Here is a 27116-nt window from a genome sequence, read left to right as displayed (position 1 = left end):
GAGGCCTCCTGGCTTTTTGCTTTCATGCAGTCATTCCCGGAGGGTGTCTGGGTGGCAGACCTACCTTCCCACCCAAAGCGTAACCCCCGCACCACCGAGCAGAGAAACACACCTTTAACCAAAAGGAGAATTTTTAACTGAGGGAAGGCGGAGAGCATCGGTGACCACCTCCTCTCGAACAACTCGGCGCCGTCTCCATCCGTCCCTTCCCCATCTCAACCACCAGCCTGCCCTCAGCCGCAAGCACTTTCCAGGGCGACTCCGGAGCTCGTTTGATAAAACCCGTTTAAAAAGTGGTTTTTAAACGGCAGCAGCTGCCCACGCCGCCTTGCCTCTCTCGCTCCCTGGCATTTGAATCGGCCGCCTTAGCCGTTTATAACACCGGACCGAAAAGCTCCAAACCCTCCCACCCCGCGCCCCCCCCCACCTCCACGCGTGTCACCTCGTCCCGCGCGGTGTGCTCGGCGCTGCGCGGTGCGGCGGTGACACAGAGCGGCCGCCAGGGGGCGCCGCAGTGCCGCTCCGCTCCGCTCCGCCCCGGCGGCCGGACGCGCCGCTCAAGCCCCGGCGGCTCCGGGAGCTGCCGCCGCCGCCGCCGCCGGGGGCCGCGCCGAGGCTGCCCCGCCGAGCCCCGCACGGTGAGTATCGGGGCTGGGGGGGGAGGCTGGAGAAGGCAGACCCTACCCGAGGTACCCCCCTTTTTTTCTGGGGGGGGGGATGGGGGCGGTGGATGTCCCCTGGAGCATCCCCGAGACATCCCCGTCCGCGCTGACCCACCGTACCCGGGAGATTCTTCCCGGTCAGTGGGTGTCCCCCCCCTGCTTGCTCGGATGGGAAGGTTTGTTTCTTGTCCCCTTGGAAAGTGGAGGCGGGAGGAAAGCGGCGGACGAGGGTTGAGGCTTGTCCGGTTGCCGTTGGAGACCCGACCTGCCCTGCTGCCTGCCCGACAGCACCGGGCAGGCAGGGAAAGCTGTGCTGGGGAGAAAAAGCACCTTGGGATCCTTGTCCCATTGCCAGGCACCTGGGGATCCTTCTCCCCATCGCACATCGCTTGGGATTCGTGTCCCATGGCACATCCCTTGGGATCCGCGTCCCATTGCACAGCCCTTGGGGTCCTTGACCCGTTGCATGGCCCTGGGGGCCCTTCTCCCATCGCACGGCCTTGGGGGTCCTTGTCCCATCGCATATCCCTTGGGGTCCTTGACCCATTGCACACCCCTCGGGATCCTTCTCCCCATTGCACACCCCTCGGGATCCTTCTCCCCATTGCACACCCCTCGGGATCCTTGTCCCATTGCACGCCTCTTGGGATCCCACTGCTATTCCACGCACACTGTTTCACCTGTATTGAGCTGCTCGGGACTGTTGTGGCATCCCAGGCCTTGGCAGGGAGGTGCCAAGATGGTCTGTGTCCCCAGGAGGCTGGAACAGTTTCATGCTGAGTTGTAACTTTAACAGAGAAAGCTCAGGGGAGTTTGCTACTTGCTTGGGAAGTGCTTATTTTCAGCACTCTCCAGGATCAGTTAATTATTGCTGGAAAAAAATTATTGCTAAGATCTTATAATTAGGCAGCCTACCGAGACTCTGCTGCTTGGAAGGCAGCAGAAAGCAAATGTTCTTTGTGAAATGTTTCTTGCGTGTGTGTGTGTGTGTGAATAGAGCTGCCCGGGCAGAGGGCTGGCATTTGTACTTGCGCATTACCGGAGAGCTGATGCACGTTGGCGGCTCAAAAGACCCTGCAAAATAATGAGAAAAAAAAAAAAAAAGGCAAGGAAAGAAAACCTGCTAAAAGGCCTCCTGTTGTCCTTATAGAATCGGGTCCCAAATCATTATAATCTATTTGTGGAGCTATAGCTGCCTTTAGGACAAACTGTTAGTTCATCTTTTGCAGGACCAGGACTGCCTTTATATCCTGTTTGAACAGTCCCTGGGCCGTGGGGTCCAGGGCGCTACCGCAGAGTGCCTGCTGCTAATAATAACGCGGTAAGGAGTTTACCCGCTCTGATCCGGCTAAAGACGGCACCGAGGCTGGCATCAACATTATCAGCCTCCGATCTGTCCCGAGATTAGACGGATAAAACTCACACAAGAAAAGGTTGGGCTCTGAAGTGGAGACTTGATCCAGAATGGAAGGGAGTGGGGGCTCTGATTCAGAACGGAGGGGTTTGGGCTCTGCCCTGGCAGCCTCGGCTGTAGGGACGGGATCTGCAGAGGGGCAGGATTTGGAGCCGAGGAGCGCACGTCAAAGCCGCCGCGTTCAGGGTGTTCTCATTTCCTTTGCTCTCTGAGTTATAATTTGTTCCACATTGCAGTGCCGGGGCGGCCTCTCCCTCTGCTCGCAGCATCCAGGCTGCAGTCGTTGCCATTAGACCGAGGCTGTGACTTGAGTGGTTTCCGTCCAAAAGGAAAAAAAAAAAAAGGAAAAAAAAAAAGGGAAATTTTTCAAATAGAGATCTGGGGAAATAGCTTTTCTGGTTGCTGTTCTGGGACAGTTATAGCTGAAATCTCATCGCCCATCCGTGCAGAGCTGTGTCTGTGCCGGGACGAGCCCCAGGGAAATTCCAGGAGATTAAAAAGTGTTTTAATAGTGTTGCTGCTCTTCCCAAAAGGTAGTAAGATGACCTGGTAGCTACAGGTTGATTGGCTTGATAGCATTCCCCCGGGGAGAAGAGGAAGAAACCTAGCTCAGGCTTTAATTGATTAAAGACTTCAGCACTAGGAATAAATTCCTGCCATCCAACGTGGCTGTATGGAAAATAACTCCTGGCAAGTAGAAATTATTTCAGTCTCCGACGCAAGAGGTGACTCTCTCTCTGGCTGTAATACGCTTTTGCGAAGCATTTGAGTTATGCGAGGTGATACTCTTGTAAAAATCTGCACTTTCCAGTATTAAAAAAGTCAGTCCAGTCCAGTATTTAGAGCTGACATTACACAGCGTCAAGAAAGCCGGTATTAAATAAACCTGATCCATTTCAAAGGCAGTTATCAGAGGAGATTATCACTGCTGGGCACTGCTAGCTGGTAGCATACCCTCTGCGTTTCAGTACTTTTATTCTGGAAGGAGATAGAAATTATTTCTGGAAAAACCTGGGGCTGACCCAGAGCAGCACAGTGTTAATAGTTTGTACAAATCCGGACGGTAAACTGGGTGAGTGAAAGGCATCCTAATTGGAGTGGAATGGAAAATGGAAATCTTTTTGCACCCAAAAATAATAAACCGGAGTTGTTTTCCTGTCCCTAATCTGGATGATAAATTTTCAGCAGGAGCTGCTTGCAGATGCTGAGAGAGGCAGCTCAAGGGCTCACTGGCTCCTTGCTCCAACGGGAGCTGCCTGGGGGGCGGCTGTGCGTCTGTCCCAATTTCTATGCTGGAGAATTGAAAATTTTCAGGGTAATGGGAAATTTGCTCTGGAAAAAAAATAGCAGTTATTTGCATTTTCGGTCAGGGTGCTGTTGGAACCAAATTTGGGCTTATGATGGCCAAACCCAGTCTCTCCATCTCAGTAGAAGGGACCAAGAGGCTGCAGAAAATGCCTTGCAGTGAGAGACAAGACCACTATTGGGTTAGTCTACTCATAAATCAAATCAAAGGGAAGGAGGGGGCTTGACTAAAGCATCTAAATACTCTCACAGAGGAGAAAATACATGGTAGCCAAAAGCTCATTAATTGAGCAGAGAAAAGCATGACAAGAATCAATGTCTGGCAGCTGAAGCCAGACACATTGGAAATAAGGCATAAATATTTAACCAGCGGGAGCGATTAATCATCAGAAGAAACTGCGAGCAGCAGAGGTGGGTTCAGCATCTCTTTGCCTTTCACATCACGACCCATCACCTTGTGGAAAGTTTCTCCTGTAGCCCCAGTGCTGGACCAGCAAGAGGGGCTGGATCGAACCCATATGGAGGCTCTAAGTGATTTAATTTGATGGTGCATTTGTCTTATTCATGGTGGAGCCACGGAAAAGAGTATTTCTTGTGCCCTGCTGGCTCTTTCTGAGAAACACCCATGAAATCACTGCAGGCACTTTGCAGGTGCTTCTTTTCTCTTTCTTTTTCAGTTACCAGTGGTCGTTTTCCCGCAGATCTGTGGTGGGAGGGTGAGGGGATGGTGCTTGGTGGCTCTCCTCGACGTCCAGCAAGATAGACTGAGATCCAGGAAAAAACAGATCTCTGTGAGCATCCCAGCATGCTGTGGCTGCTGGGGGAAGGAGCTGGTCCAGGACTCGTCGTTCACCCATGGGCGAGAGGGTCCCCAGCCTGGTGTCCCTGGGGACACGTGTGCTTGGGAGGAGGAGATGAAGGTCACGGGGTTGTTGCTGGTCCCATCTCCTCCCCTTCACTTTTCCTTTCCAATAGAGTTTCTTTTCCTCTGGCTGTTCTCTCCCTGTCTCTTTGCGATGGGGTAGATGCTGTCAGTGGGCATCGCCGTGGCTGGGTTCGCTCCATCTGCCCCCCAAGGCTGCCGTGTTCCTGCTGCGATGGAGCCTGAGCTTGGGGCTGGTCTGGTCTTCCCCATCTACGGGCTGTGGCTGGATAAACACGTGTAAACACACGTGTCACCAGCCACGCGTGCCCCACGGCGGATGTGCCCCCTCCATCCCAGGCGTCAGCTGCTCTTACGTGCAGCAAGCACTTGGGCTGTTTGATTTGAGGCAGGGGGAACATAGTGAGATGCTGAGCTATAGGGGATATATACGTGGCTCAGTAACCTGCATTGCAAACGTGATGCACATTGGGAGCGGTGTTGCAGCATCTCTGAGCCCTCCAAAGCCACCGCACCGTGAGCAGCCCCGGACCTCCTCTTCCTCTTGCAGAGGTGTGACAGACACTCGCCTGGGACGATGCACGACAGGGGGGGAGGCCTGTTTTGAGGAAGATGATGAATGGAAGGAGAAAAGGCATGTGAGAAGGATGGCAAGGTAAGGGGAGGCTTTGCGTGGGTGCTGGGTGGGGGCAGTGGGAAGGAGCTGCTCACCCGTGGTGGGAGCAGGAACTTCGGAGCCTGCAGGAACGTCCCCCGTGGTTGCAGAGTCAGTTGTGCTGATGGAAGGACATGTGGTGGCCATGTGAATACCAAAAGCATTTGTCATAGCTCTGCAGAATAAATACAGACAGTGCTGGCCGGGGAAAATAGCAGGTTTTGGTGTGGCCAGGCACAGCGTGCAAGGAGGTGGAGGATACCTGGTAGAGATCCTGCTGGGAGGCAATCACAGGCTTTTGGCTGATTACTGTAGAGTTGTTAGCAGAGATGTCATCGAATGCTGAAGAAAGGGACTCTGGAAAGTCTGGGTCACGCTTCTGTAGCTGCAGGCGCGTGTCCTCCAACATCGCACGGCTGCGACGCTGCAGCTGGGGAACTGGGCTGCCTGCAGCGAGGAGGGGGCTTACCCGGGCTGGGGAGGTCCACGAGCGCGAGTCCCACCAACCTTTGGAAAGATGTGCCCAAAGAGTTAATGCCGTTGCTGGCTTGTCCCCAGGTAGCTGGGTCCAGCTGGAGCATCCCTGCTCTTGCAGCAGAACCCAACAGCATCACACGTACCGCAGTTTTCTCTTTAGCTTCCTCGGAGATGCCCGTGACCAGCATGCCTGAGCGCATGGATGCGAGAAAAGCCCATTTCGTTATCATCTTATCATGTCCGTTAGAGTCCTCAGGGGGATTAAGACCATGTGTTACGCTGTCTTCGGGAGAAGGCTGCGATTTCTCAGGTGACCTGGGCTGGTGCCTGGTCAAAGTACACCAGTGTTGCTCCAGATGTTGTTGAAAAATGGGATGGCCAGGCTGGAAGCTTCTTCTAATCCAGGCTTCTTATTTTTTCCCCTGTGAAATGCCTTTGCCTCTGCACTCTGTAGAAGCTGTGTTTGATAGAAAGAGCAGGAAAAGAGCGGAGCTATAAATAACGTATTCAAAACCAGGCAGGGACCTGCGAGAAGTGAGGATGCTGTCTCTGTCTGTGATGTGGGCTTGGAGGAAGGACTGTACCGCCAGCAGATGTTCAAAGGTTTCCCTTTGTGCTGGAGGTAGTTCAGGGTAGAGGAGATTAAATCCACCAATTGAAAACAGTGGTTTGATGGCAAAGTTTTGACTTTTGCATCCTTGATGGCAAGGACTCGTAGGGACACAGGGGCAGTTTTTCTTCTGGTCAATGTTAAGGAGGGCTGGCAGGGCTGTGCTAACAGCCTGGGGCAGCAGTTCTTCAACCCAAGCGTCTGCCAGTGCCCTGACCTGCTCCCCAGGTTGGGTCCGCCCTGGCACTCCTGGGAGATGTCGCACAGCAGACACCAAGGGATGTCCCCAGGGATGTCCCCAGCAGGAGCAGCAGCTCCGGGCTCAGCTGGAGGAGGAACAGTGGCATGGGGGGATCCATAGCTCTAACCCCATCCCTGCCTCAGTTTCCCCAGTTGCAAGGTGGGAGCAGGAACAGCCTTCCCCAAACCCAGCGAGTTGCAGTGAAGCTGTCGGGGCCAATGCTCGGCTGGCGAGGTACAAAACACAAGATGCTAAGCTCTGCTTTCCAGGCTGATTGCTAAGCCTGGTTTTGGTAAGCCAGGGCCGGAGCAGCTGCCGCCTTCCTTCCCTCCCTGCCCCACAGCACCCGGACGGCCGCTGTGTCCTCGCTTTCAGAGCCAGTGGGTTGGGAAGAAGGACAAACCCCAGCATTTTCTCGGTCCTGGTGGGGGGGAAAAAGGGGTGATGCAGGGTATAGCAGAATCGCACCACAGCTCCCAGGCATGTCCTGCAGCCTTAGTGCTCGCTGGTGCCTCAGTTTCCCCATCTGCAGCGTTCAACGGGTCTCTGATCCTGGGATGGGGAGACGTACACCCTGAAAATCCTCCATGCGCAGCAAGGAGGTTGTTTCTGGGTTAGAAGGTGACCTCTTCCATTAGCAGCAGGGACGCTTTTTCTTCCCGAATTAGATGGTGGTTTGGAGGCTTTCCAGCGCCGACATCATTCTGCCTGATAGCGCTGGGTTTGCTCTGGCGGCGAGATCCTGCCGGAGCGAGATGGGGCTGCAGATGCAGCAAGCTGCCGGTACCCCGCATCTCCCTGGCCGTGCACAGCTGGATCATGCCAACTGCTGCAGATGGGATGTTGTGGGGGTCCTCTGTGTGTGCACCGAGTCCCTGCCCGTGCCTGTTCCCTGCACGCGGGCTGCACATTATAAATCTGGAGGTGAGGGAAATCCCTGTCCTGTCTGAATCAGAAATGCTCAAATTCTCTTTCCGGACCTTGGCTGCCAGCAGTCTGTGGTGCAGCCTGTGGCGTTATCAGCGCCGTGCAAGCACCGGGTGTTTGTGCATCCAGGATGCGATTTCAAAGCCGGCCCCAGATGTCGGCAGTGACATCGGGCAGGACCGCTATCTGCCTAAAGCCAGAGGAGCATCACGGTTTCCAGCGCGTTCCTGGGGACCGAGGCGCACCGGGAGCTGTCGCACGGCTGTGGCTGCATCTCCTCCGGTCGTTGCCCACCCAGGGCTGCCCCGGCTAACGTGACAAGGGCAGCCTTGTCAGCGATGCCACCGCATGCTTTAACATCCTCCGCAAACTAGCAACAGCCAAGAGATTTGTCAGAGTCAGGACATTTTTAGAAAGGCTAATTAAAGCCCGTTTTCACCCTTGTGCCTCTCGGTGAGCAAAAGCATTTAGCGGTGACCTCAGAGTGACTGAATTTGCACTTGAGCTTTCTGTTTCACCTCTAAAAAATGGGATTGCTCCGTAAACTCATTAGTGAAAGTAACTCCTGACGCCTTGGCTCCTGACCAGGATGGGCCCCACCAAGTCCCGCTGGGCTCTGCTCTCCTCCCACTGCATTTTGCTTGGGCAAGAGGGCCCTCTTAATACACACGAAGGAGAAATTTGGGGCCGCTCCAGGCTACGTTTTCAGGGACAAATCCATCCTGGGGTAATGGTGCTGATGCCAAGGAGCCCTGCTGAGCTTGGCCCCTGGTGTTTTGGGTTGCACAAGGGAAACGGCCCTCCCTTACCACTGTCCCTTCGCCACCCTTGGAGGTGACAGCGGCTCCTCCGCGGCCACCAGCTCGTTCCTGCTCTCTCTTCCCTGCTGCACATCTGGCCTCCAAACCACTGACTTTCCCCTTTTTCCTCTCCCCTGCCCAGCTGCGCCCCATGACGACCTCACGCGCGATGTTTTATGGGTCCTCCTCCACCATGACTCCACCATCCAAGAGCCGGCTGAAGCGCCAGAGCCGGATTTTCTCCCAAGTCTTATACAGGACGCTGAGCTACAAGGACCGGAGCTCAGCCTCCGCTTCCCCGGCAGCCGGTGAGGATGACCCGGCCGAACTCTCCACCCAGCTCTCAGCCCCCGGCGTCCTGAAGATCTTCGGGGGCAACATCTGCGCGGGCACCAACTACAAGAGCGTGCTGGCGACGGGCAGCTCGGGCGCGCGGGAGCTGGTGAAGGAAGCCCTGGAACGCTACGGACTGAGCCAGCTCAGCGCCGGGCAGTACGCCCTGTGCGATGTCATCGGGAGGTTCGAGGGCCCCGAGAAGCAGTGGCAGACGGAGGGGCTGAGGGTCCTGGGTGACCACGAGAAGCCGCTGCTCATCCAGGACCTCTGGAAACCCAGGGAGGGTTTCTCGAGGCGGCTGGAGCTGCGCAAGAGGGCGGAGGTGGAGGAGCTGGCAGCCAGGGACGTGGACACCACCACCGCAGGTCAGAGCTGGGTGCGGGGCAGGGAGAGGGGCCGGGGAGCTGTGACCACCCCCCCGAGCTGCCTGCGGGAGACGCACCCCACACCGGCACCTTTTACCCGGGTTTTGGGCATGGGAGGGGGTGGTGCAAGTGGGAGGATAGCCATATTTTAGCTGCAAGGCTCCTGGGTAGAGTTGGTACTCCATGCGTAAAGTGAAATGCGACCTCAAATACTTACCCAGCCAGTCTAGGCGTTCGTACCAAATTCCCCGTCGCGTCTGGGCGGCAGCAGGCAAGACCATCAGCGTTGCCCGCTCTTCCCATCACTGTGAACCAGCGTCATGGTGTCCCATGCCTTGGCACAGCTCCGTGCCTGGCAGAGCACTGCCCTGCTCCCCCTTCTCCCCGTGAGCATCCCCCAGGCTGGATACCCTGGGCAAATCTGCAGGAACAATTAAGCAAAATGAAAAGCTAATGAAGAGAGAGCAATGTAGGGCAGGAGAACCCCCCCGGAGATGCCGGATCAAGTCCAGGGCTGGCAGGAGGAGATAAGTGCATCATTAGGAACCAGCAGGTTAATAAGTTACCCCAGTGCAGAGTAATGAAGTTTTCCTCCTCCCACCCTCAGATAAAAACCCCATGAGGATGAGGGCGGAAAGGCTTAAAATCATATTTTTAATTGCATGATGCCCTTGGTGGGTCTGACCTGCTGACGGAGGGGTCTGGATCAGGGTCTGGAGGTGTCAGCCAGGGCGTTTTGCTGGGATGGGCACTGAGCGATTCCTCACACCTGTAGAAAAGGGTTGCGATTGTCAGAAATAACCTAAAAATGGCGTAGGATTACTCCAGGCATTCAGCAAACAAGAGCCAAGGTTTCCCCACCAGCAGCGGAACAAATGGCCCAACCTGTCCCACGCCAGCGGGGACAGGGCTCCTTTCCCATCTGCTCTAACGAGGGCTGGAAGGAGCCCAGGCACATGGCATGAAGGAAACCAGCCGTGCGCGTTTCGGGGGAGTACAGGTGCTGCTGGGGTCCCACCAACCGTGATTTGCAATCGCGATTTTGCCTGGGTGCCCCAAAATCTGAGTGTGGGATTTGCAGCTTCGCGGGTTGCTTGTGTTGTGCGCAGGTGCCCATCAGCACGAGGAGCCAGGGATGGGCTCACATCCTGCCTTGAAACGAGAAGGATAGAGGAACAGTGGAAAATAACCCAAAGCCCTCATATTAATGCTATGCAGGGTGGTCTGCTGGCACCCAATAGTGAGACAGGGCTCCCTCCATCCCTCATCGTGTCCAGTCCTTGTGTCTGCTCAGGGAGGGGATGCTACAGGATCGGTCCCAGCTTGCTGCACGTGTGATGCGAACAGAGAGAAAGAAGCTGCTGCTGCTGGTGCCCAGGCCAGGGAGGAGGCTGCAGAGGTAGATGCTCTGCTCTTCTCTTCGGCTCTTTCTCCAGCCAGGATCAGAGAGATATTACGTGCTTCGGGAGAGCAGTGACTCTAAAAACAGCTTCTTTTGAAGCGAGGAAAGGGCAAGAGCCAAGCGCGATGGTTATAGCACACGGCAGGGAGGGCCACGTGGCAGCTCCCTGCCTGAGCCCAAGGTCACATCAACTCTTGGCCTCAAATTCTCCCCCTCGGCTGCAGCAAGCAGCGTTCCCACCCATCACTTGGATCCTGGGTGGGCTGGCAGCTGTGGGGAGGGTAAGGCTCCCATGCAGGCCAGGGGAGAAGCAGGCAGCGGGCTGTCCGGTGCGGGAGTGGGCAGCACGGAGCTGGCCTGGGCTCAGCACCCTTCGGTGATTTCCCATGGAGGAGCAGTTCCTGACCGGATCGCGTGCCCTGGATCTGGAAATAAGCCCGTTACACTTTCAATGTAGATATCACTTCATTTGTTTCAGCACTTCTGGGTGGGGTGGTGGAAATTCCCCATTTTTTAGCCTTCAGGCATTTTCCATAGCTGACCAAGCTCTTCCGAGACAGAAAACCTACACCCACATTTGTTTAGACTGTCTGCTCTGCAGACTACTCAGCTCTTATTTGTCTTACCTGTTAAAATCTCACTCCTGCAGCCTTTTCTTTCAGTGGCACCAGGGCCTCTGTCACCGGTCTCACCCCATGCTGGTGGCACTGCCCAAAGGGATGCTGCAGGGATGGGACCACGCTTTCCCACCGCATCCGTGAGCTGCTGAGGATGAATGGGAGTGATGCAGCATGTCTGGGGGAGGCATCTGCTTCCCCCTCAACTCCAAAAAGACACAAAACTCCTGGTGTGATGGGGACTGACTGCAAGTGCCCTCCACCGGGGTCACCCTTGTCACCAGCCTCAAGCTGGCAGAAGTCCCCTTGCCAAATATTAGCTGCCTGCCCAGGGTCATGGGGCACTGGTGTGGAAAATGCAGCATCTGGCAAAAAATAAAGGGACTTTGGGCTTGCAGGTCCCTGGGGAAAAAACAAACAAACAAACAAAACTGGGATGCTGCAAAGCGGGATCCCCAGAGAAATACCTGCAGTGCCCTTCCCCACGTAGGGCATCACTGGAGCGGCAGGACTGGGACCACTGGTGTCACACAGGCTGGAGCATCACTACCCACCCTGCAGCTGAGCTGGTAGCTGGGGGAAAGGCTCCACACCCATCTGTGACCTGTTAGCAAATAGCTTAAGAGTTTTATCTGCTCGGTTATCCGTTATCCTAATTAGTTTATTAGCTGCTTCCCCCTGGAGAGGAAGGTGCTCACTCCTCACGCCACTAATTAGCAGCCCAGGTAGAGCATCTCTGCAGTAAACGAGGCTGACGCTCTCTCTCACTGCTACCTCCAGCCCCACTGCTTTTGGGGACCGATGAGGCAGCGGTTAGGGAGCATCTGGGGAAAACACCCACAAACCGGAGGGCACTGGGACAGAGGTGCAGTACTTGGCATTTTTACGGCAGTCACCTTCCAAAACAGCCCCATTTGCACCATGTCCTGAGCTTGCTGGGGCTTTCCTGGGAGACTGGAGGCTGAATTGCGTGCACGCCTCAAGAAACTTAGGAGTTAAGCCTGTTGTATTAAAAGATGCTCTGCCAGCTACCTCTGAGGAGCTGGCTTTGATATACTTTAGCATGACTGCATCCAGGGAGGATTCCCTGCAGGGTCTGTGTAGCAATTACATTAGGAAGGACTAGCCTGGCGTTAGCCCCTCCTGGGTAAATTCAAAGCGTTACTTCTTTCCTGGGGCCTGTGGAGTTATTTATTGACTGATCTATTTCTCAGCCAGGAAAAGGGAACCTCTTTCCTAGGCTGAAAAAGAGGCAGATCCCAGCTAAGATCCCAGGAAGGTTTCCCCCCCCGGGATGCAGGACGGGTTTAGAGGCAGCAGTTTGGTGGGGTCTGGTGGATGCTGGCCGGGGGGTGCGCGGTGTCCCTGCCTGGGGTGCCCAGCTCTCCCCAAGGGACAGGGTCCCATCCTGCCCCGTTCCCATCTGCATCATGCTGTGGCTTCAGCCGCTGCCGGCTCTGTCCCGGCCATGCTGTGTGGGAGATGCTCGTGCAGCGTTTTGGGTGGGATAACCTGCACGCACTCGGGAGAAGAGAACGGTACCAGAGGATTGAAAAAAACTAACTGGGTTTATGGAGGGACTTTTTGTTATGCTCAGGAAAAGAGCTGTGTTTATCTTTCCAGCGCAGCTCCGGGGTTAGCGGGGAGCCTGTGACGGGGGCTCTATCGGCAGTAAAAAAGCAGCTTTTTCCTATGCAAAATAAATACAGAAGCTTCCTTTCCCCTAGATAAGGGACCGGGGATGGCGTGTCTCTCCAGGCAGTGGGACCCCAGTCCCAGCAGCCCCCGTTCCCTCCTGGCGCAATAAGCTCCAGCAATAGCTGCTCCCCAGGATCCGGCCCCTCTCCTCCTCCACTCCCACGGGCCGGGCTGGGACCTGCATCGCCCCAGTCGTCCTTCATCCCTTTGGCCCATTTCCATGCTGTGGGTTGGAGACGGTGCTCCTGGGGGGAGCCGAGGCCTCCTGCGGACAAGTTTGGGGTAGCCTTCGGCATCCCCAGCGGCACAGCTTGGGCTGTGCTCCTGCCCGGGCAGGCTTGTTGCACCCCTCCGGATTTCACATCTGCGGGACGCAGGCGTCCCGTGCTGTGCCGCTGGCCGTGATGGGGACGTGAGCAGGGCCGATTGCCTTTTTAAGAAGGACACGGGGCACTGGACAGCCAGGGGTGGTTTGGCCATGCCTTGCCCTAATCCCAAGGCATGTAAACAGCAGGGGCTATTTTCTCTCTCTCCCCATCCCCATCTCTTTCATTTTCCCAGCAAAGGAGCGCTCGATTTAAAACAAACAAACAAAAAAATGTATTTCAGAACCGGCAGCCCATTCCTCACCAAATAAGGCAGATGACATTTTTTTGGGGTCTGAGCTTGTGGGTGTCCCTTTAAGCAGCGCTGGGCACTGGGCTCTCCGCTCTGCCATCCCCAAATCCCGCCGGCTGTCCCCAAATCTCGCTGGCCAAAGCCTGCTCGCAGGTCAGCCGAGCGGGGCTCTGGCTCTGTGCTGCACCGATGCCGCTGCAGTGCTGCTCCTACAAGCAAATCCTTTAGGGTTTTTTTTCCCTTCTCTTCGTCCTCCCCGAATGCCAGCGACCTGCTCCCAGGAGGCTGCCTACCCGAGGTATGAGCATCACCCATCGGACCTGCAACTTCTCCTTATTTCTCCTGCAGAGCTCGAGCCACGCTTGCAACACGGAGGGAACCCACGGGGACCCCCCCCCAGGGCTGGGGACCATGCGAGGGACTGCTTTTGCGGCTAGGCCAGGCCTATTCATTTGCTCTGGCTCCCATTCGTCTTGTGGACAGCTCTGTCTGAATTGATGCTTGGGAGAAGTTAATTACAGCTTGCTCCTGCGGCAGGCAGGCGGGCAGGCTCCACTGCAGCTCCCAGCTCCCATGCCTGGCTGGTGCCTGGGGGGGGGACCCTGGGGCTCCCCACAGCTCCTGCTTGCTGCTGGCCCCCGACTGCTGAAGGTCTGAAGGCAGCATCCAGGCTCTTTTTTTTTTTTGGAAAAGATTGAGCTCAATTTCTTTTTAGCACAGATTTTTTTCTCCTCCCTGAGCCCTGGCAGTGTGGCTGGGGCGGGTGGGGGATGCTGCGGACGCTGAGCCCCCCCCGGTCAGTGTGGGCTTTGGGGGCCAGGGAGGGCTGGGGCGTCCCCTTTTTGGTGATGGCATTGGGGCACGAAACTCTCCACCTTTGGATGTCCTGGCATCACCCTTTGGGAAGGGTGAAGAACCCAGGGGACATCAGCCCAGGGAGGGTGCGCGGTCCTGGAGGCTGGGGGGGAGCTTTCAGCCTCTCCCACGCTGCAGCATCCCTCCAGCCGTGGGTTACTGCGCCTGCGGGGGGGTCCCGGCGAGGTGGCGAGGACTGAACGCCGCTTTTCTCCCCCTCTCCCTCCTCCCCCCTTTTTCCCCCCCTACCAATTCCCCGCAGGCATCAACGCCCAAGCGCGGAAACTGCAGCGGCACCGGGCGCGGGGGGCCCGGCGGCCGCCGGCGGGGGTTGAACGGCTCGGTCCCCCCCCGACCCTGCGGCGTAGCCTCAGCGAAACCAGTTTAGGCAATCCGGTTCGAAGGACCGGCACGGGGATCGGGACAGGGACCGGGATCGGGGAGAGGTTCCAGCGGCACTGCTCCACCTTGCCCGGGAGCCCGGCGGCGGCGCGGAGCGGCGGCAGCATGCGGTACTCCCTCTACCAGTCCCCGCACCTCCTGCTCCTGCAGGGCTACAGCCAGCAGCATGTAAGCACCGCACAGGCTCTCCCCGCACCCCCCCGCACCCCACCATCCTCTGCTTTCCTCCCCCAACCCACCCAGACCCCGGGGAAGTGCGGGGGGGGGGTGGTGCTGCTTGCATGGCCGGAGCTGCTGGGGTTAAAGGGTGGTGGTTGGTGGGGGGGAGGAAAAGCATCCTTTAGAAAACGAGCCAGCCCGGCTTGGGACTTTGCAGTCTCGTCCCTGAGTGCGGAGTCAGGACCCGCGACCATCCCCCTCACCCCCGGTTAAAGCCGCAGGGGGAGGCAGGGAAAGCCCCGGAGCAGCATCCCGGTTTTGCGGGTGATGGCTGAGCTGCCCCCGTCCCCTGTCTGGCTGCTTCATTAGTGGCAAACGTAATGAGAGGCAGCAAGGAGACAGCCCGTCTGGGAGCCTCTGCTCCCCAGCGCTGGAGGCACTTGGAGAACTGGAAAGGACTGGGACGGCTCTTGGAGTTAATGGCTACTTTGTCCCCGTTGACTATCTGGCTGGTCCAATCTTTCTGGCAGGGCGACATTGGCACTGCAGCCCTCACCCGTCTGCACCCATCCCGTTAGTACAGCTGGGGAAACTGAGGCACGGGGTGGTTATGTGAGCTGCCCCGGGGCGTGCGGGCAGGCTGGCGGAGAAGCCGGGCCAGGGAGCGGTTGCTCTGACCGGGGTCTTGCTGTCCTCCCCCGGGCAGGGGGGGTCCAGGCATCCCTGCAGTCTGGGGGGAGAAGGTGGGAAGGAAAAGCAGCTGTGGGGGTGAGAGGTGGAGGGAGGGCTCCCTCTGCCCAAAGCAGCTCCTTTTACTGCGTGCCCAAAGTTACCGTGCCCATTTATTAGCGTACCCAAAGCAGGGATCACTGCTGTCCTGCTCGACAGCGAGGAAAATAAAGAGAGAAACATGTTTCTGCCATGCAAAGGGGCAGCAGGCGGGGGGGATGGCCGGGGACAGTGGGAGGCTGCAGCACCCACCGCACTGCAGGGAGGAGGGTCCCTTCTCCCCACCCTCTGGTTCATGCCGCCTCTCCCTGTTTGGCAGGACAGCTTGGTTTACCTGCTGAACCGCGAGCAGCACACTGTGGGCCAGAGGACGCAGGCAAGCAAGCCCAGCATCAGCCTGTCGGCCCCCGACATCTTGCCCCTGCACTGCACCATCAGGAAGCTCCGACCTTCCCGGCATCGCTCAGAGGAGAAGCTGGTGCTGGAGCCCATCGCAGGTGCCGGCATCTCCGTCAACTTCGCCAAGGTGGCCCGGACGGTCGTGCTGCGGCACGGGGACCTCCTCTCCCTCGGTCTCTACTACCTGCTCCTCTACAAGGACCCCATGAAAGCCCAGCCGCTGCCGGCACAGACCCTGCTGAGGCTGCGAGCCCTGCACCCCGCCGTCCCCGAGGGTCCCCCCGTCTGCGGGGCGTGTGGCAGCCTGCTGAAGGAGAGGGACCCCGTCACCAAAAAACGGGGTCCCTCACCTGCCGGCGGCCCCAGGGTACCCCGCAGAAAGCTGCTGCTGGAGTTCGAGCCGGCAGCCGAGGACGTGCTCCTTCGGCGCATCATGACCCTGATCGAGCCGGGGGGGGACGACCACAAGCTGACACCCGCCTTCCTGCTCTGCCTCTGCATCCAGCACTCAGCCACCAGCTTTGAGCCGGGTGACTTCGGGCAGCTGCTGCTCAAAGCGGCCAAAATGATCCAGCGGACGGTGTGGGTCAGTTGGCGGTGGGACAGGGGTGTTGGTGGGGTGGGGGTGTTGCTGGACCCCCCCCAGGGGCTTCCCCCAGCCCGGCCCCCAGCAGCAGCGAGTGCTGATCGGGATGATGCTCGTGCCGCCCCGGCCCGCTGGTTTTCATTTTGCTTTCCCCTTCTTTCCCTGCCCAGGAGCGGACACGGGAGCTGGCTGAGAAGCAGTCCCAGCAGTAAGTGCAACCCGCTGCCCCTCCTTGTTTTGCCCTGAAAGGGGGAGAATTCAACTCGGTTCTTCCTCCCTGAGTGAGAGGAGTCCGTGTCTGGCTAAAACCAGCCTCCCAGCCTGGCAGCACCAGTGCACGCTGAGTTTTCCTGCTCAATCCCACTCATTCAGCTCTCTGGTCCTTTCACCACGGTGCTTGCAAGGCCCCTGGCTTGGGAATGTGTGGGGCTGGAAAAGCAGGTGAACTCAAGGGAGAATAGGACCTGCGGCAGCTCTGGGGTCTTCTCCAATCCAAGACCTGGCCAAGGCTTTGCACGTGGCTTCAGCATCCCTGAGGGATGTGGTGGGGATGGCCCCGGCGCGGGGTTTCACCCCGTTCACACTGGAGACCCCTCTGTGGTGCAGGGAAGGGGCTGGCATTGCATGTGTATATACAGGGATGGTGTCCCAGGGTGGGGAGCACCACTTTGGAGCTATCACAGCAGTGCCAGGGACTGGCTCCCCAGCCATTTCCAAAATCCAGGCTCCAAAGCAGCATCTGGAGAAACCGTTGGTTCTTGCTGTGAGCTCTCCTTTAGGACAAGCTCCGAGGATGCTTCCCAGGCCTTTTCTATAGCAGGAAAAAGCAGTTCAGCAGTTGAGAAACTTGCCAGATGCTTTTTATTTATTTTGTTTTATTTTTGAACAGCCCAGTGCAGGCGGGCTGGGTTTAACCGTCCAGAGCTGGCAGGAACAGCACATACTTCTCGGGGAGAGCTGTTTTTCAGCCATGAGTGTTTACTGCAATTCAGCTGTATTAGGGGGAGTCTCCCCCAAAAGTGGGACCCCACAAAGACCAGGTGGCTCTCCGCCAGCCCAGTCCCTGCAGGGTCCCCTTTGCCATTCCGCAGAGCAGGAACCACCAGATTTTGGTTGTAAAGGGTCTTCCTAAGGGAGGTGCTGGGCATGGGGGTGAGGGATGGAAAAGCTCTTCAGCTGTCCAGCATTGCCCCAGGCTGGCCGTTTTCTCCCCAAAAACTTGAGTGGGGATGTTGAGGAGCGGCAGCCGTAACGCCTGCTGTGTCTCCCCAGCCAGGACCCTGCTGCCCTGTCCCACTTCACCATCACGGACCTTCTCCCAGACCTGCAACACATCCTCTTCTGGATGGCCAATGCCATCGAGGTCCTCTACTTCATCCAGCAGAAATCGCCCACCTACATCCAGAGCATGGAGGAGGAGCTGGACGTCAGAGGTAAGGCTGGACGCAGCGTCCTGCTTGCTTCTCCGGCCGGAGCGACTTTGCTCTGCTAATCCCCGGTCGCAAGCGATGGTCAGTGCCCCTCAGATGCTTCTTTAACCCCCCGTAATCCTCATCGGCAGGGATGTCTCCGCGGTGCAGGCTGGGGTAATCTGGGCGGGAGGAGCAGCCTCGCGTCGTGCCGCGGTGCTGCTCGGTTTCAGGACCAGGTTGTGTTGCATTTGCAGCTGAGCCTCCCCTTTCCACCACAGTGGCTTGTGGTTAATGCCTTGGGGGTGGCTTTCTGCCCCCAGCTGCTGTGGGAGCACCTGGATTTGCAGGCAGCCCTGCAGAATTGCTCACTGGTGAGCCTGTGTTAATACCAACAAAAAAAAAAAAAAAGAAAAAAAAAGAAAAAAGGGATTAAATCAATCATCAGCCTCAGAAACCTTCTGCTCTATGCAGCAAGTTAAAATATTCATAGGCCAGGCAGGGTCTTGGAAGGACAGGGCAGAGGCCACTGTGCTGCAGCACTGGGCTGTGCTGCCAGCGGCGTTGTGAGCCGTGGGAGACGGCAAGTGGGCGCTCCGGGATGAGAGGAGCCTCTTTGCCCCTTGGGGGGATGCCAGGGTGGTGATGCCAGCCCGGGAGCACTAATAACGCCCACCCCGGGGATTTGGGGAGCAATGAATTCAGCCTGCCTTGCTGCTGCAGGTTTGCTCCCCCATCCTCCTCTCCATCCCGTAGGCTCCAAGGAGTCTCTGTTCTCCTCGACCATCACAGCCAGTGAGGAGGCGATGACGGTGCTGGAGGAGGTGATCATGTACACCTTCCAGCAGTGCGTCTACTATATCTCCAAGGTACGTGCTCCCCGGGGAGGGCAGCAGTGTCCCACGGGGCCATCAGGAGCATCCCCAGCAGTTCTCGGGCTGCACGGGAGGGTTTTTTTAAGCTTTTACTCTTTGGCAGTTGCATCATGCCAAGGTGTTTTCCTTTGGGCTGAAATGCCCCGATTTTTGGTCGCAGCCCAGGAAAAGTATTGAATTACTGCGGTGTGTTTCCCTGCCTGCAGTGCAGCGGCTCAGGGGAGGCGTTTGGGGAGAGCTGCTTGGCTCCGGCCAGCGCGGCATAATGGTGCGATTCAGGGCGTGATGGAAAGGGGCCCCTGGACCGTCGCCGTTGGACCGCGAGAGCCGGGCAGCATCGGAGCGGGGAACAGAGCGGGCAGTGTGAGGCAGGAGAAAGGCTGCTGTGTGCGGGACGGCCCTGCCTGTCCGCTGGCATCGGCACACGAGGATGCAGGGGTTGCTCCTGCTCCGCTCGGCCGAAGCGGCACCCTCCTCCCCAGGACCCTCCGCCTCCCCCTTAGCCTTGGCAGAGGTGGGTGCTAGGTGCTGCTCTCCCATTTAAGCAATAGGGAAAGGTCATCCTCATCAGGTCACCGTTTTTCTTTCACCCTCGTGCCCAGCTGATCGGCTGCTGCCCTGGTTCAGATCAATTTTCAGATCCTTTTAGCTCAGCCATCCCACGCTGTCACCTCCAACTGCTAAAAGCAACAGACACGTTCATTTTAATTTTTTTCTTTAAACACTTGCGCAACACCGGAGCGCATCGAAGCAGGGGGTAAGCAGGATCAGCCCCTTGCCGGAGCAGTGCCAGTGGGGTTTGCTCAGCTTGTGGAGGTGAGGGGGTCGGAAGGGTTTGGCTCATTGGGAGAAAAAAAAAAAAAAAGAAACAAAATCAGTCTGCTGTGAACTTGCCGCTGTCTCTGCAGTGTCTGTACGTGTCGCTCCCTGCCCTGCTGGAGTGCAACCCCTTCCAGAACGAGTGCCGGGAGAGCTGGCGGACGTCCCCACCGCTGCCCGAGGAGCTCCGCAGGGTCGTGCTCATCTACCAGGCGGCACTGGACCTGCTCCGCCAGTACGAAGTACACCCGGAGATCACCTCCCAGATGTTCGCCTACCTCTTCTTCTTCTCCAACACCCTGCTCTTCAACCAGCTCCTGGATAAGGGTCAGTCCTCCTTGAACACCCAGCCTGAACTGGGTAATCTGTAGGGGACCAGCCCTTTGGGAGACCCTCCAGTCCATCCCAGTGCCATCTTGGGGGCTACAGGAGGGAGGGGGCTTCAAGCAGCTTGAGGAGGGCTGGAGACGGGCAGGTCTCAGCACTGTTATCTCCAGGGTCCCCATTCCCAGGAGGGGTTTAATCCCACGAGTGCCCCATCCTCACCCCTGCAAGAGTGCTGCCCTTCTAGCCTGAGCAGAGGAGGCTGACAGCAGTTCAGAGGGGCAGCTCATTAATAAACTACTGCAGTTTGCTTTGTAACTGAGGTGCTCGTTAGCCCTCATTAACACAGCAGCCTTATCGCCTGCTGTTAGTGGCAGGCAAGGTCCAGCCACCACCCAGAATTACAGCTCTAGGATGCTGGGGACATTAACCTGGATTTATTTTGCTGACCGGGGGCAGCTCTACCCCTGGGGCAGGGGCTGGGCTCCGGCCAAAGGCTGGGGGTCCGGGGGGGGCTGTGTCCCCGACACGTGCTGATGGATGCTCTGCCTCCGCAGGCTCCTCTCTCGGCTGTTTCCACTGGTCGCAGGGGGTGAAGCTGCGGGCCAGCGTGCGGCTGCTGCTGGAGTGGCTGCGTGGTGCCGGCTTCGAGCAGCTCGCCCAGCAGTTCTTCGCCAAACTCGCCAGCGTGGCCAACCTGCTGGCCATGCCTGGCTCCCAGCTGGTCCAGGTGAGGGATGCCCGGCCGGGGGCTCGCAGCATCGGGATGGGCACGGGCAGGAGACACCCCGCTCGGCATTTGGGGGATCCTTGCAGTGATACGTCCCTTCTGCAACCTGTCACCAGCTGCCCCTTTCCTGGGGTGGTGGGTCTGTGGGGAGGCAGTACCGAGGAGGGGATGCTCAGGTTCGCTTTGTCTTGCCCAGCCTCTCCCTCCCACCCTCCTCGCGAGCCCTTGCTCCTCGGAGAAAGCGGCTCCTCACCTCGGCCGTTCGCCCCGCGCTCTGTTTCCTCGCTCAGATGACCTGGCCGTCTCTGCGAGCCGAGTTCCCGGCGCTGAGCCCCGCGCAGCTCTACCGGGTGCTGAGCCAGTGCCAGGCAGTAATGGATGTGGGCTGCATCGCAGCATGGCAGCCCGGCGAGGAGGAGAACCCGGCCACCTTCCAGCCCGGTGAGCCCCTGGCTTTGTGCTCAGCGCTGCTCCGGTCACCCACAAGCTCCCTCCAAGGTTTTTATGGGCAAACCAAACAGGCAATTCCCTTCCCCTCCCTGGGGCTCCTGTAGTAACTGCAGCATTCAGGAATAACCACGGCCCCCCAATTCGGATATTGGAAAGGATGCCAAGCGCATTCAGAAGGCCTTGGGGCTCTTTCTGCATTCCCAAGCGAGGGATGCTGCTGCCTCGCAGCTCACTGTGTCCCCGCTCCCAGCTGGGATGGCCGAGAGCCGGGAGTTGGGGTTCAGCCCGGGCCAGTGCTAGCCTCCCACCTTCCACCTTTCAGATGACATGCTGGAGTCCTTCGACAACCACCCACCCATTGTCCTGCCCAGCGGGGGCTTCAAAGTGGACCTGGAGGTGGAGACGTTGGATGACAACATCTACCGGCACCTCCTTTACATCCGCCACTTTCTCTGGAGCCTGCGGAGCAAGAGCCCCCACGCCAGTGAGGGGCCAGGCTCAGCACCCCCAAAGGTAGCCTGTACCCCACGGAGGGGCTTTTTCTCTCCAGGGTGGGCAGGAGAGTCTTGGGTCCCTCTTGGAGATCCCTCCGAGCCCAGTGCCAAGGGCTTGCTGCCCTCACCTGCAGCCCGGAGCTGTGGCGATGCCCTCACGTAGAGCTGCTGGAAGGATTAGTGCTGCTAATCCCCCAGCATGGGGGCTGCGGGAAGGTGAGCTGGAAGGACAGGCTCGTCCCAGCAATCTTGTTAGTGGGGAGGAGGGAGGAAGGGGGATGTCTGCAGGCAGCGCTCCCCTTCTCCTGGCGTGTTCCCCTGTCCTCCCTGCCCTGCACCCTGCCTGTCCCTAGGTAGCCAGGCGGACTTGCACAAAAGCGCTAATTAGCTAATGCCTATAAAGGGCGGGGGGGTGAGACGTGCTGCGGGTGCTAAGCTCAGCTGCCATTCATCTCCAGCTCGCCGGGGATGATGATGTCCCTCCAGCAGGTCCCCTTCTGCTCTCCCACCCTGTCCCCATTGACTGCAGGACCCACAGGCACCGCTACCTCCTCCCATCACCCTGGGGCCACATCACCCAGTTCTGGGGCCGCAGGAGGAGCCATGATCCACTGGTGTGTCCCCCTCCGGTGAGATCCCCCAGCAGGGACATGACCAGAGTCCCCTCCTGGCTGGCTGTGAACATCCCCAGCATGGCCCTGGCCACAAAACTGGGGTGTGGGAGCTCTGCTGGGAAGCCCGGACAAGCCCTGGCTGTGTCCAAATTGCCAAGGCTTTGGCTGGAGTCGGCAGCTGTCCTGCCTGCAAAGCAGACAGGGTGGTGGGGTGCAGGTAGGGTGTGAAAAGCAAACGCAAGGGATCCCAAAGAGCATTTTTCTCCTTCTTAAGAAAGAGGCATGCACGACGCCAGATGTCCTGGAGGTGAGCGAAAGCCCAGCTGCTGCCACCCTGGGGAACACCATCACGCAGGAGGACTACTGCTCCCTGGGGGGCTGCGCCGAGCCGGAGGGGAACCCCCCGCTCAGCCTGGCCACCAACGGCTGCCCCTGCGAGCACCCTGCTGGTGAGCCCCAGCTCCAGGAGAAGCTCAAGCAGCTGCAGCTGGGCAGGGGTCCAGCACCCAAGGCTGGCACAGCACCCACGGACCCCTCCTGCCTGCTGACGCCACCCACCACCCCCCTGAACTTCGACTCCGGGAGTCCGGAGTCCCCCCAGGGCACCGGCAAGGGGCTGCAGGACCCCCGGAGGAACGGGATGAATGGCACCAAAGGCAGCACCCCCGAAGGTACCGAAAACTGGTGTTGCCCTGCTTTGGGGGTGCAGGATTGGGGCACAAGGGTGTTTGCTGCCATTCCGCTGCGCAGCCCCTCCCCGCACACGCGGTTCCTGCGGGGACTTGTCAGTGCTTGGACAAGACAGGTGAGAGCCAATGAAGCATCTCATCCAGCTCCTGCCCTGGCAGAAAACCAGCCCTGGGGCTATGTGAGGTTGGCTTTGATGGGGTTTTGGGGGGCAGCTTTCTGCGGGAGATGATTGTGAGGCTGGGTTTGGGTGATGCCAGAAGGGTAAGCCGGTCTCTCCACTGCCAGGATGCTCACCGACCCCCTATGACTACCCCACGCCAGAGTCTTCCAGCCGCAGCTCTGCCACTGATGATTTCTGCTACGTCTTCGTGGTGGAGCTGGAGAGAGGACCCATTGGGCTGGGGATGGGGCTGATCGACGGCTTGGTGAGTTCTCACCGATCGTGGGACAGGGCTGATGCTCCTCCAAATAGCTGGAGCGGGACATGTGGGACATGTTTTATACCCCAAGAAAAAACAGCAAAGAAGCTAATGGCTTTGCACGGGAGCTAGGCTGCTTCTCCTGGGGAAAATGAGACACAGAGTGATTTATCGGGAGGAGCAGATCTCTGGTCCTGGGTGGCTGTGCCATGCACGCAAAGTCCATCACAGCTGTCCTGCAGCTGGAGAGAGCAAACGGGCTCAGCGCTCTTGTAGAAGGAAAATGACTCAGCCAAGGTCTTTCCTCCACCCTTCAGCGGGTGGCAAGGCAAGCGGAGGGGAGCAGAGAGGCTCGTGGGGTGCCAGAACAGAACTCATTGCATAAGGTGGCGTTGCAATCTGGCTTAGGGCAGTGGATCATCTTACTAAGTGGCCTTTCATGGCAGTGCATTAGTCAGTAGGAAACAGGGCATCACTGAGCCCCTGGGACAGCTGTGAGTAAAGAGCTCCAATCCCAAGACAGCTGCAGGTTAACAATGCTTTGGTCTTAATTAAATTGAACAAGAAAATATTGCCCCCACCTCTCCTTTCTGTGTATAAATTGATATAAAACTGAAGGCTCGCATTTCCTTCCTGTTACTGTTAGTGACACCGTCCCCAGCAACCATCCATCAAGTTCCCCAGAGCCTTCAGGGTCCCACCTGGCATCAGGCACCCGCTTGGCTGTGAGCCACGGGGGAGAGTCACCCTGTTTGGGGAGCTCAGCCCTTTGGGACCACAAATCTTTCGTGTCCCTTCTACCCTGGCTGGTCACTTACTGCCTTTCCCTGCCAACAGCACACTCCTCTCTGCTCCCCGGGGATCTACATCCGTACCCTCATTGAGGACAGCCCTGCGGCCACCGACGGCAGGCTCTCCATCGGGGACCGCATCCTGGCTGTCAACGGCACCAGTCTCATCGGGGCAGACTACCAAAGGTGAGTTGCATCCCGCCGGAGGGCCCGGTCCAGTATTGGCACCGTGGGAGTTACTGCTTAAATCCAGGTTTTCAGCTGTTTTGCTGCAAAGAACTGAACGGGGTCTCTGAGTGCCTCGTGCTACGGTCCTGGCCAACAACACAGAGCATGCTGCGGTATGGGCAAGCTGCAGAGAGAGGAGCGACCTGCCCAGGACACTGGAAAGGGGGCAAGGCATCTGGGTGCAGGGGTTTGGAAGAGGGATCAGGAGCCTATTTGGGAAACAAATGCGAGCTCCAGAGGTGGATCTCAGCAATGCGGAGTTGCTCCCCCTGCCTCGAAGGCAGCGGGATGGGGCAGCTCGCACCCTGCCTGCCTGTCTGAGGCAGAGCCCAAGGTGCCCACGGGGCAGAGCAGCTCAGGGCTCATTCCCCTTTGTCCTGGCAGCACTTGTGTGGAGGCCAGGCTCTCTGTAAAGCTACACGCAGCAGAGAAACAGACTCTGCTGGTAGCACTGAGCAGGCACAGAGCAGAGGGTGCAGGTGTTTTGCAGATGCTGGGTGTTTTGCAAATGTCCGTGACCTGGCAGGCTCCTGGGGGGGGGCTGCCAGCCTGCAGGGAGCCAGAATTCACCTCTTTCCCTGTTGCTGCTCTCTGCAGTGCGGTGGACCTCATTCGCTCTGGAGGGAAAAAGCTGCGGTTTCTAGTTGCCAAGTCGGACATGGAAATAGCCAAAAAAATCAGTTCCAGCTCCTCTTCCTCCTAGTCCTTGTGGTACAAGGGTTCTTCTGCAGCAGCTTGCGGGTGGAGCTCTGGTTAAGGCTGACCTCGGGGAGCCTGGAATGCGAGAGGGAGGACCAAGACTCCACAACTGCCCTTGATTTGCTTTTCGACACCTTGCCCCTGCACCGCAGCAGATGCAAGGATACGCAAGGGTGGTGCACGCTTCTCCCACTGGGAGCATCATTCCTGATCCATTGCCCGTCCTCACCTTATACCCTGTGTCATCCTTCTTAGGAGCCTTCCTGGTCCTTTGTCCCCTCTGGCAGGGGGCAGGAAGGGGGTGCTCCCCCCCATGGGGGCTGTAGGCAGGCTCTTCTGGTCCTCTAGGCTGGCAGCCCTGCGTGATCTTTCATGCTGGTAGGCAGAAGGCTTGAAACACCTTTGGGATTTAAAGATTAGCATGTGGGGCAGGCCTCGGCTTTGCTGTGGCAGTGGCCGCCTGAGGTGCTGGCGCGTCAGGCTGGAAAACAGTGCCCCGCTCTGGGGGTGGTAAAGGCAGCACAAGCACCCAGGAGCGGGATTCCAAGCAGGATGCATTGCTAGGAGTTACGTTCCCTGGTGCCATACCCTAAGTCACGTGCCTTTGTGCTGCTGGGCTACAATCACACTGTCCCCAGCCCTGCTTCAGGGTGGGAAGCAGCTACAGCAAAGGGCTGACACCACCAGCAGTTCCCCTGAGTCCTGGGGAGAGCCCCTTGAAGAAAAGGACTCTCTCGCCCTTGCTCATGCAGCTTTATTGCCCAGCTCTGGCACCACAATCCTGGCAGAAGGCCCCCAGGACTGACCCAGCAGCGTGGGGCATTCGCAGCAGAAAATTTCCCCACGCGGGGAGCTGTTGCCCTCTCCAAGGGGCTACGGCCAGGTTAGTGCTTCTGTGCATGCCCCTGGTCCCCGAGAGCCAGGAATGGTGGGTTTGTGCCACCAGGAACCCGAGCGAGCCCAGCAGCGTGCAGTGCCAGACCCCAGCCGTGGCTGACGCTGGCCCAGGCAGACGAACGACATCTTGGCACCATGTCCTGGTCCTCTCCCTCTGGCTTTGCCAGCCCATTGTAAGGCCGCCCTGTTCCCTGCCCAGCTCAGAGCACTTCAGAAGTGTGTGCTGCTGGCATGCCGCCAGGTGATGATGGGCAGGAAAAGGCTCCCTTTGGAAGGTCAGTCTTGAATGTCCCAGAAACAGCTCTGCTATCTGCTGACAACAGCAACGCTGTCAGCAGAGCTGAGGTGGCAGCTCCACCGTGCGGCTGGCCAGTCCCCTGCACACCCGGCCTCCTGCCTGCCAAGTCCTCCCTGTGCTTTTAGCAACATTAACGGGATAAACCCGACCTGATTTCCACATATAGACAGATACCAAGACCTAGTTTAGCTGAACCCTATTAAAACAGCCTGCCGCAAAGCCCTACATCACACCCTGCGCTTAAACCAGCATGGTCTAGGCTCTGGCAAATCAGATATTCACACGGCATCTCACAACAGTGCTCTGAGGATTGTGATGCTAAAAAGGGGATGCTTAACAGGGTTGGCCTTAATTAAACCTCACTGCTGTAGTTTTGGTTTCTGTGCTTCTTGCACTTTGCAAAAGGAGAGAGATGTCAAAATAATCCACGCAGGGGAAACACTCCACTACTGGACTTCAATGCAGCTGCCTTTTCTAGGGCAAGATGGACAAAGCACCTTCACCGAGACACTAGTGCCTTGCTTCTCTGCTAGGCCATGCTTGTGCCAACTGGCCTGGGGTGCTGCCCCAGCAGGCACTGGGAACAACGCATCCCTCCTGCCACTGACTCAGCTGTACCAGGCAGGCGAGCAAAGGCTCAGAGCCCCACTGGGCTCCTGGTGATTCACTCGACTTTAAATCAAGTAGGTATCTTGGCCTGTCATCCTCCATGGAGCTCAGCAGGTTTGTAGGGCAGGAAAAGGGCTGCCTAGAGCCCCTGGGCAAACCGCATGTACTCCTTACTCCTCTCTGCCCAGAAGCCAGGGCTTGGGGGAAGCTTGGTTTGCACTAGACAGTACTGGGGCTGCACCCTGGCAAGTTCCAGCAGTACCAATGCAACCCTCTGCTCCCCACTGAGCCTGACCCTCCAGGCACCCCTGGAGATGGGAAACAGCCCCAGAGCCGTATGTTGCTCACAGTGCAGTCAGGTATTGAAACAGACTGTAAATAAACCCTATTTACTAGTGTGCATGAGGGCTTGCTTCTCCTGGGTGGAGCAGTGGGACTTATTTACTTCCCCCATTTGTTAATACTGTACAGCTCAAATGTGTATAAACTTCTCATACAGAACACAGCATGGCGCCTGTTTGACACGGGGCTGATGTATATTAAGAAATGCTCTTGGTGTCAACAATAAACTGGATCAATAAATCTCTCTAAGCTCCTGTCTGGTAGCTGTCTCTTGGATCTTGACACATT

The 27116-nt window shown here is 57.8% G+C and overlaps 1 protein-coding gene across 1 annotated transcript; it reads left to right on the top strand.

Moving 5' to 3' along the window:
- The first annotated feature begins 527 nt into the window (after window positions 1-527).
- RADIL (Rap associating with DIL domain) lies at window positions 528-27082 on the top strand. The gene is made up of 16 exons (XM_069810307.1): window positions 528-638; window positions 4815-4919; window positions 8117-8675; window positions 14128-14435; window positions 15475-16140; window positions 16311-16348; window positions 17413-17573; window positions 18306-18418; window positions 19333-19570; window positions 20125-20297; window positions 20588-20738; window positions 21070-21260; window positions 22130-22526; window positions 22831-22970; window positions 23802-23941; window positions 24581-27082. Exons 2-16 carry the CDS (start codon window positions 4884-4886, stop codon window positions 24684-24686), a joined length of 3417 nt encoding a protein of 1138 aa, XP_069666408.1. The 5' UTR covers window positions 528-638; window positions 4815-4883; the 3' UTR covers window positions 24687-27082.
- The last annotated feature ends 34 nt before the right edge of the window (window positions 27083-27116 follow it).

This window comes from Haliaeetus albicilla, chromosome 22, assembly GCF_947461875.1.
Source record: "Haliaeetus albicilla chromosome 22, bHalAlb1.1, whole genome shotgun sequence".
Lineage (NCBI taxonomy): Eukaryota > Metazoa > Chordata > Aves > Accipitriformes > Accipitridae > Haliaeetus > Haliaeetus albicilla.
Note: the sequence above shows the minus strand (reverse complement) of the source record. Positions and strands in the feature narration are given on the sequence as shown.

Excerpts from the sequence above, each read along its gene's own strand:
- RADIL (XM_069810307.1), top strand. The coding sequence starts at position 4,884 with ATGGAAGGAGAAAAGGCATGTGAGAAGGATGGCAAG. Across the intron at positions 16,141-16,310 it reads TGATCCAGCGGACGGTGTGG|GAGCGGACACGGGAGCTGGC; the intron begins GTCAGTTGGCGG and ends TTCCCTGCCCAG. Across the intron at positions 21,261-22,129 it reads CAGGCTCAGCACCCCCAAAG|AAAGAGGCATGCACGACGCC; the intron begins GTAGCCTGTACC and ends CTCCTTCTTAAG.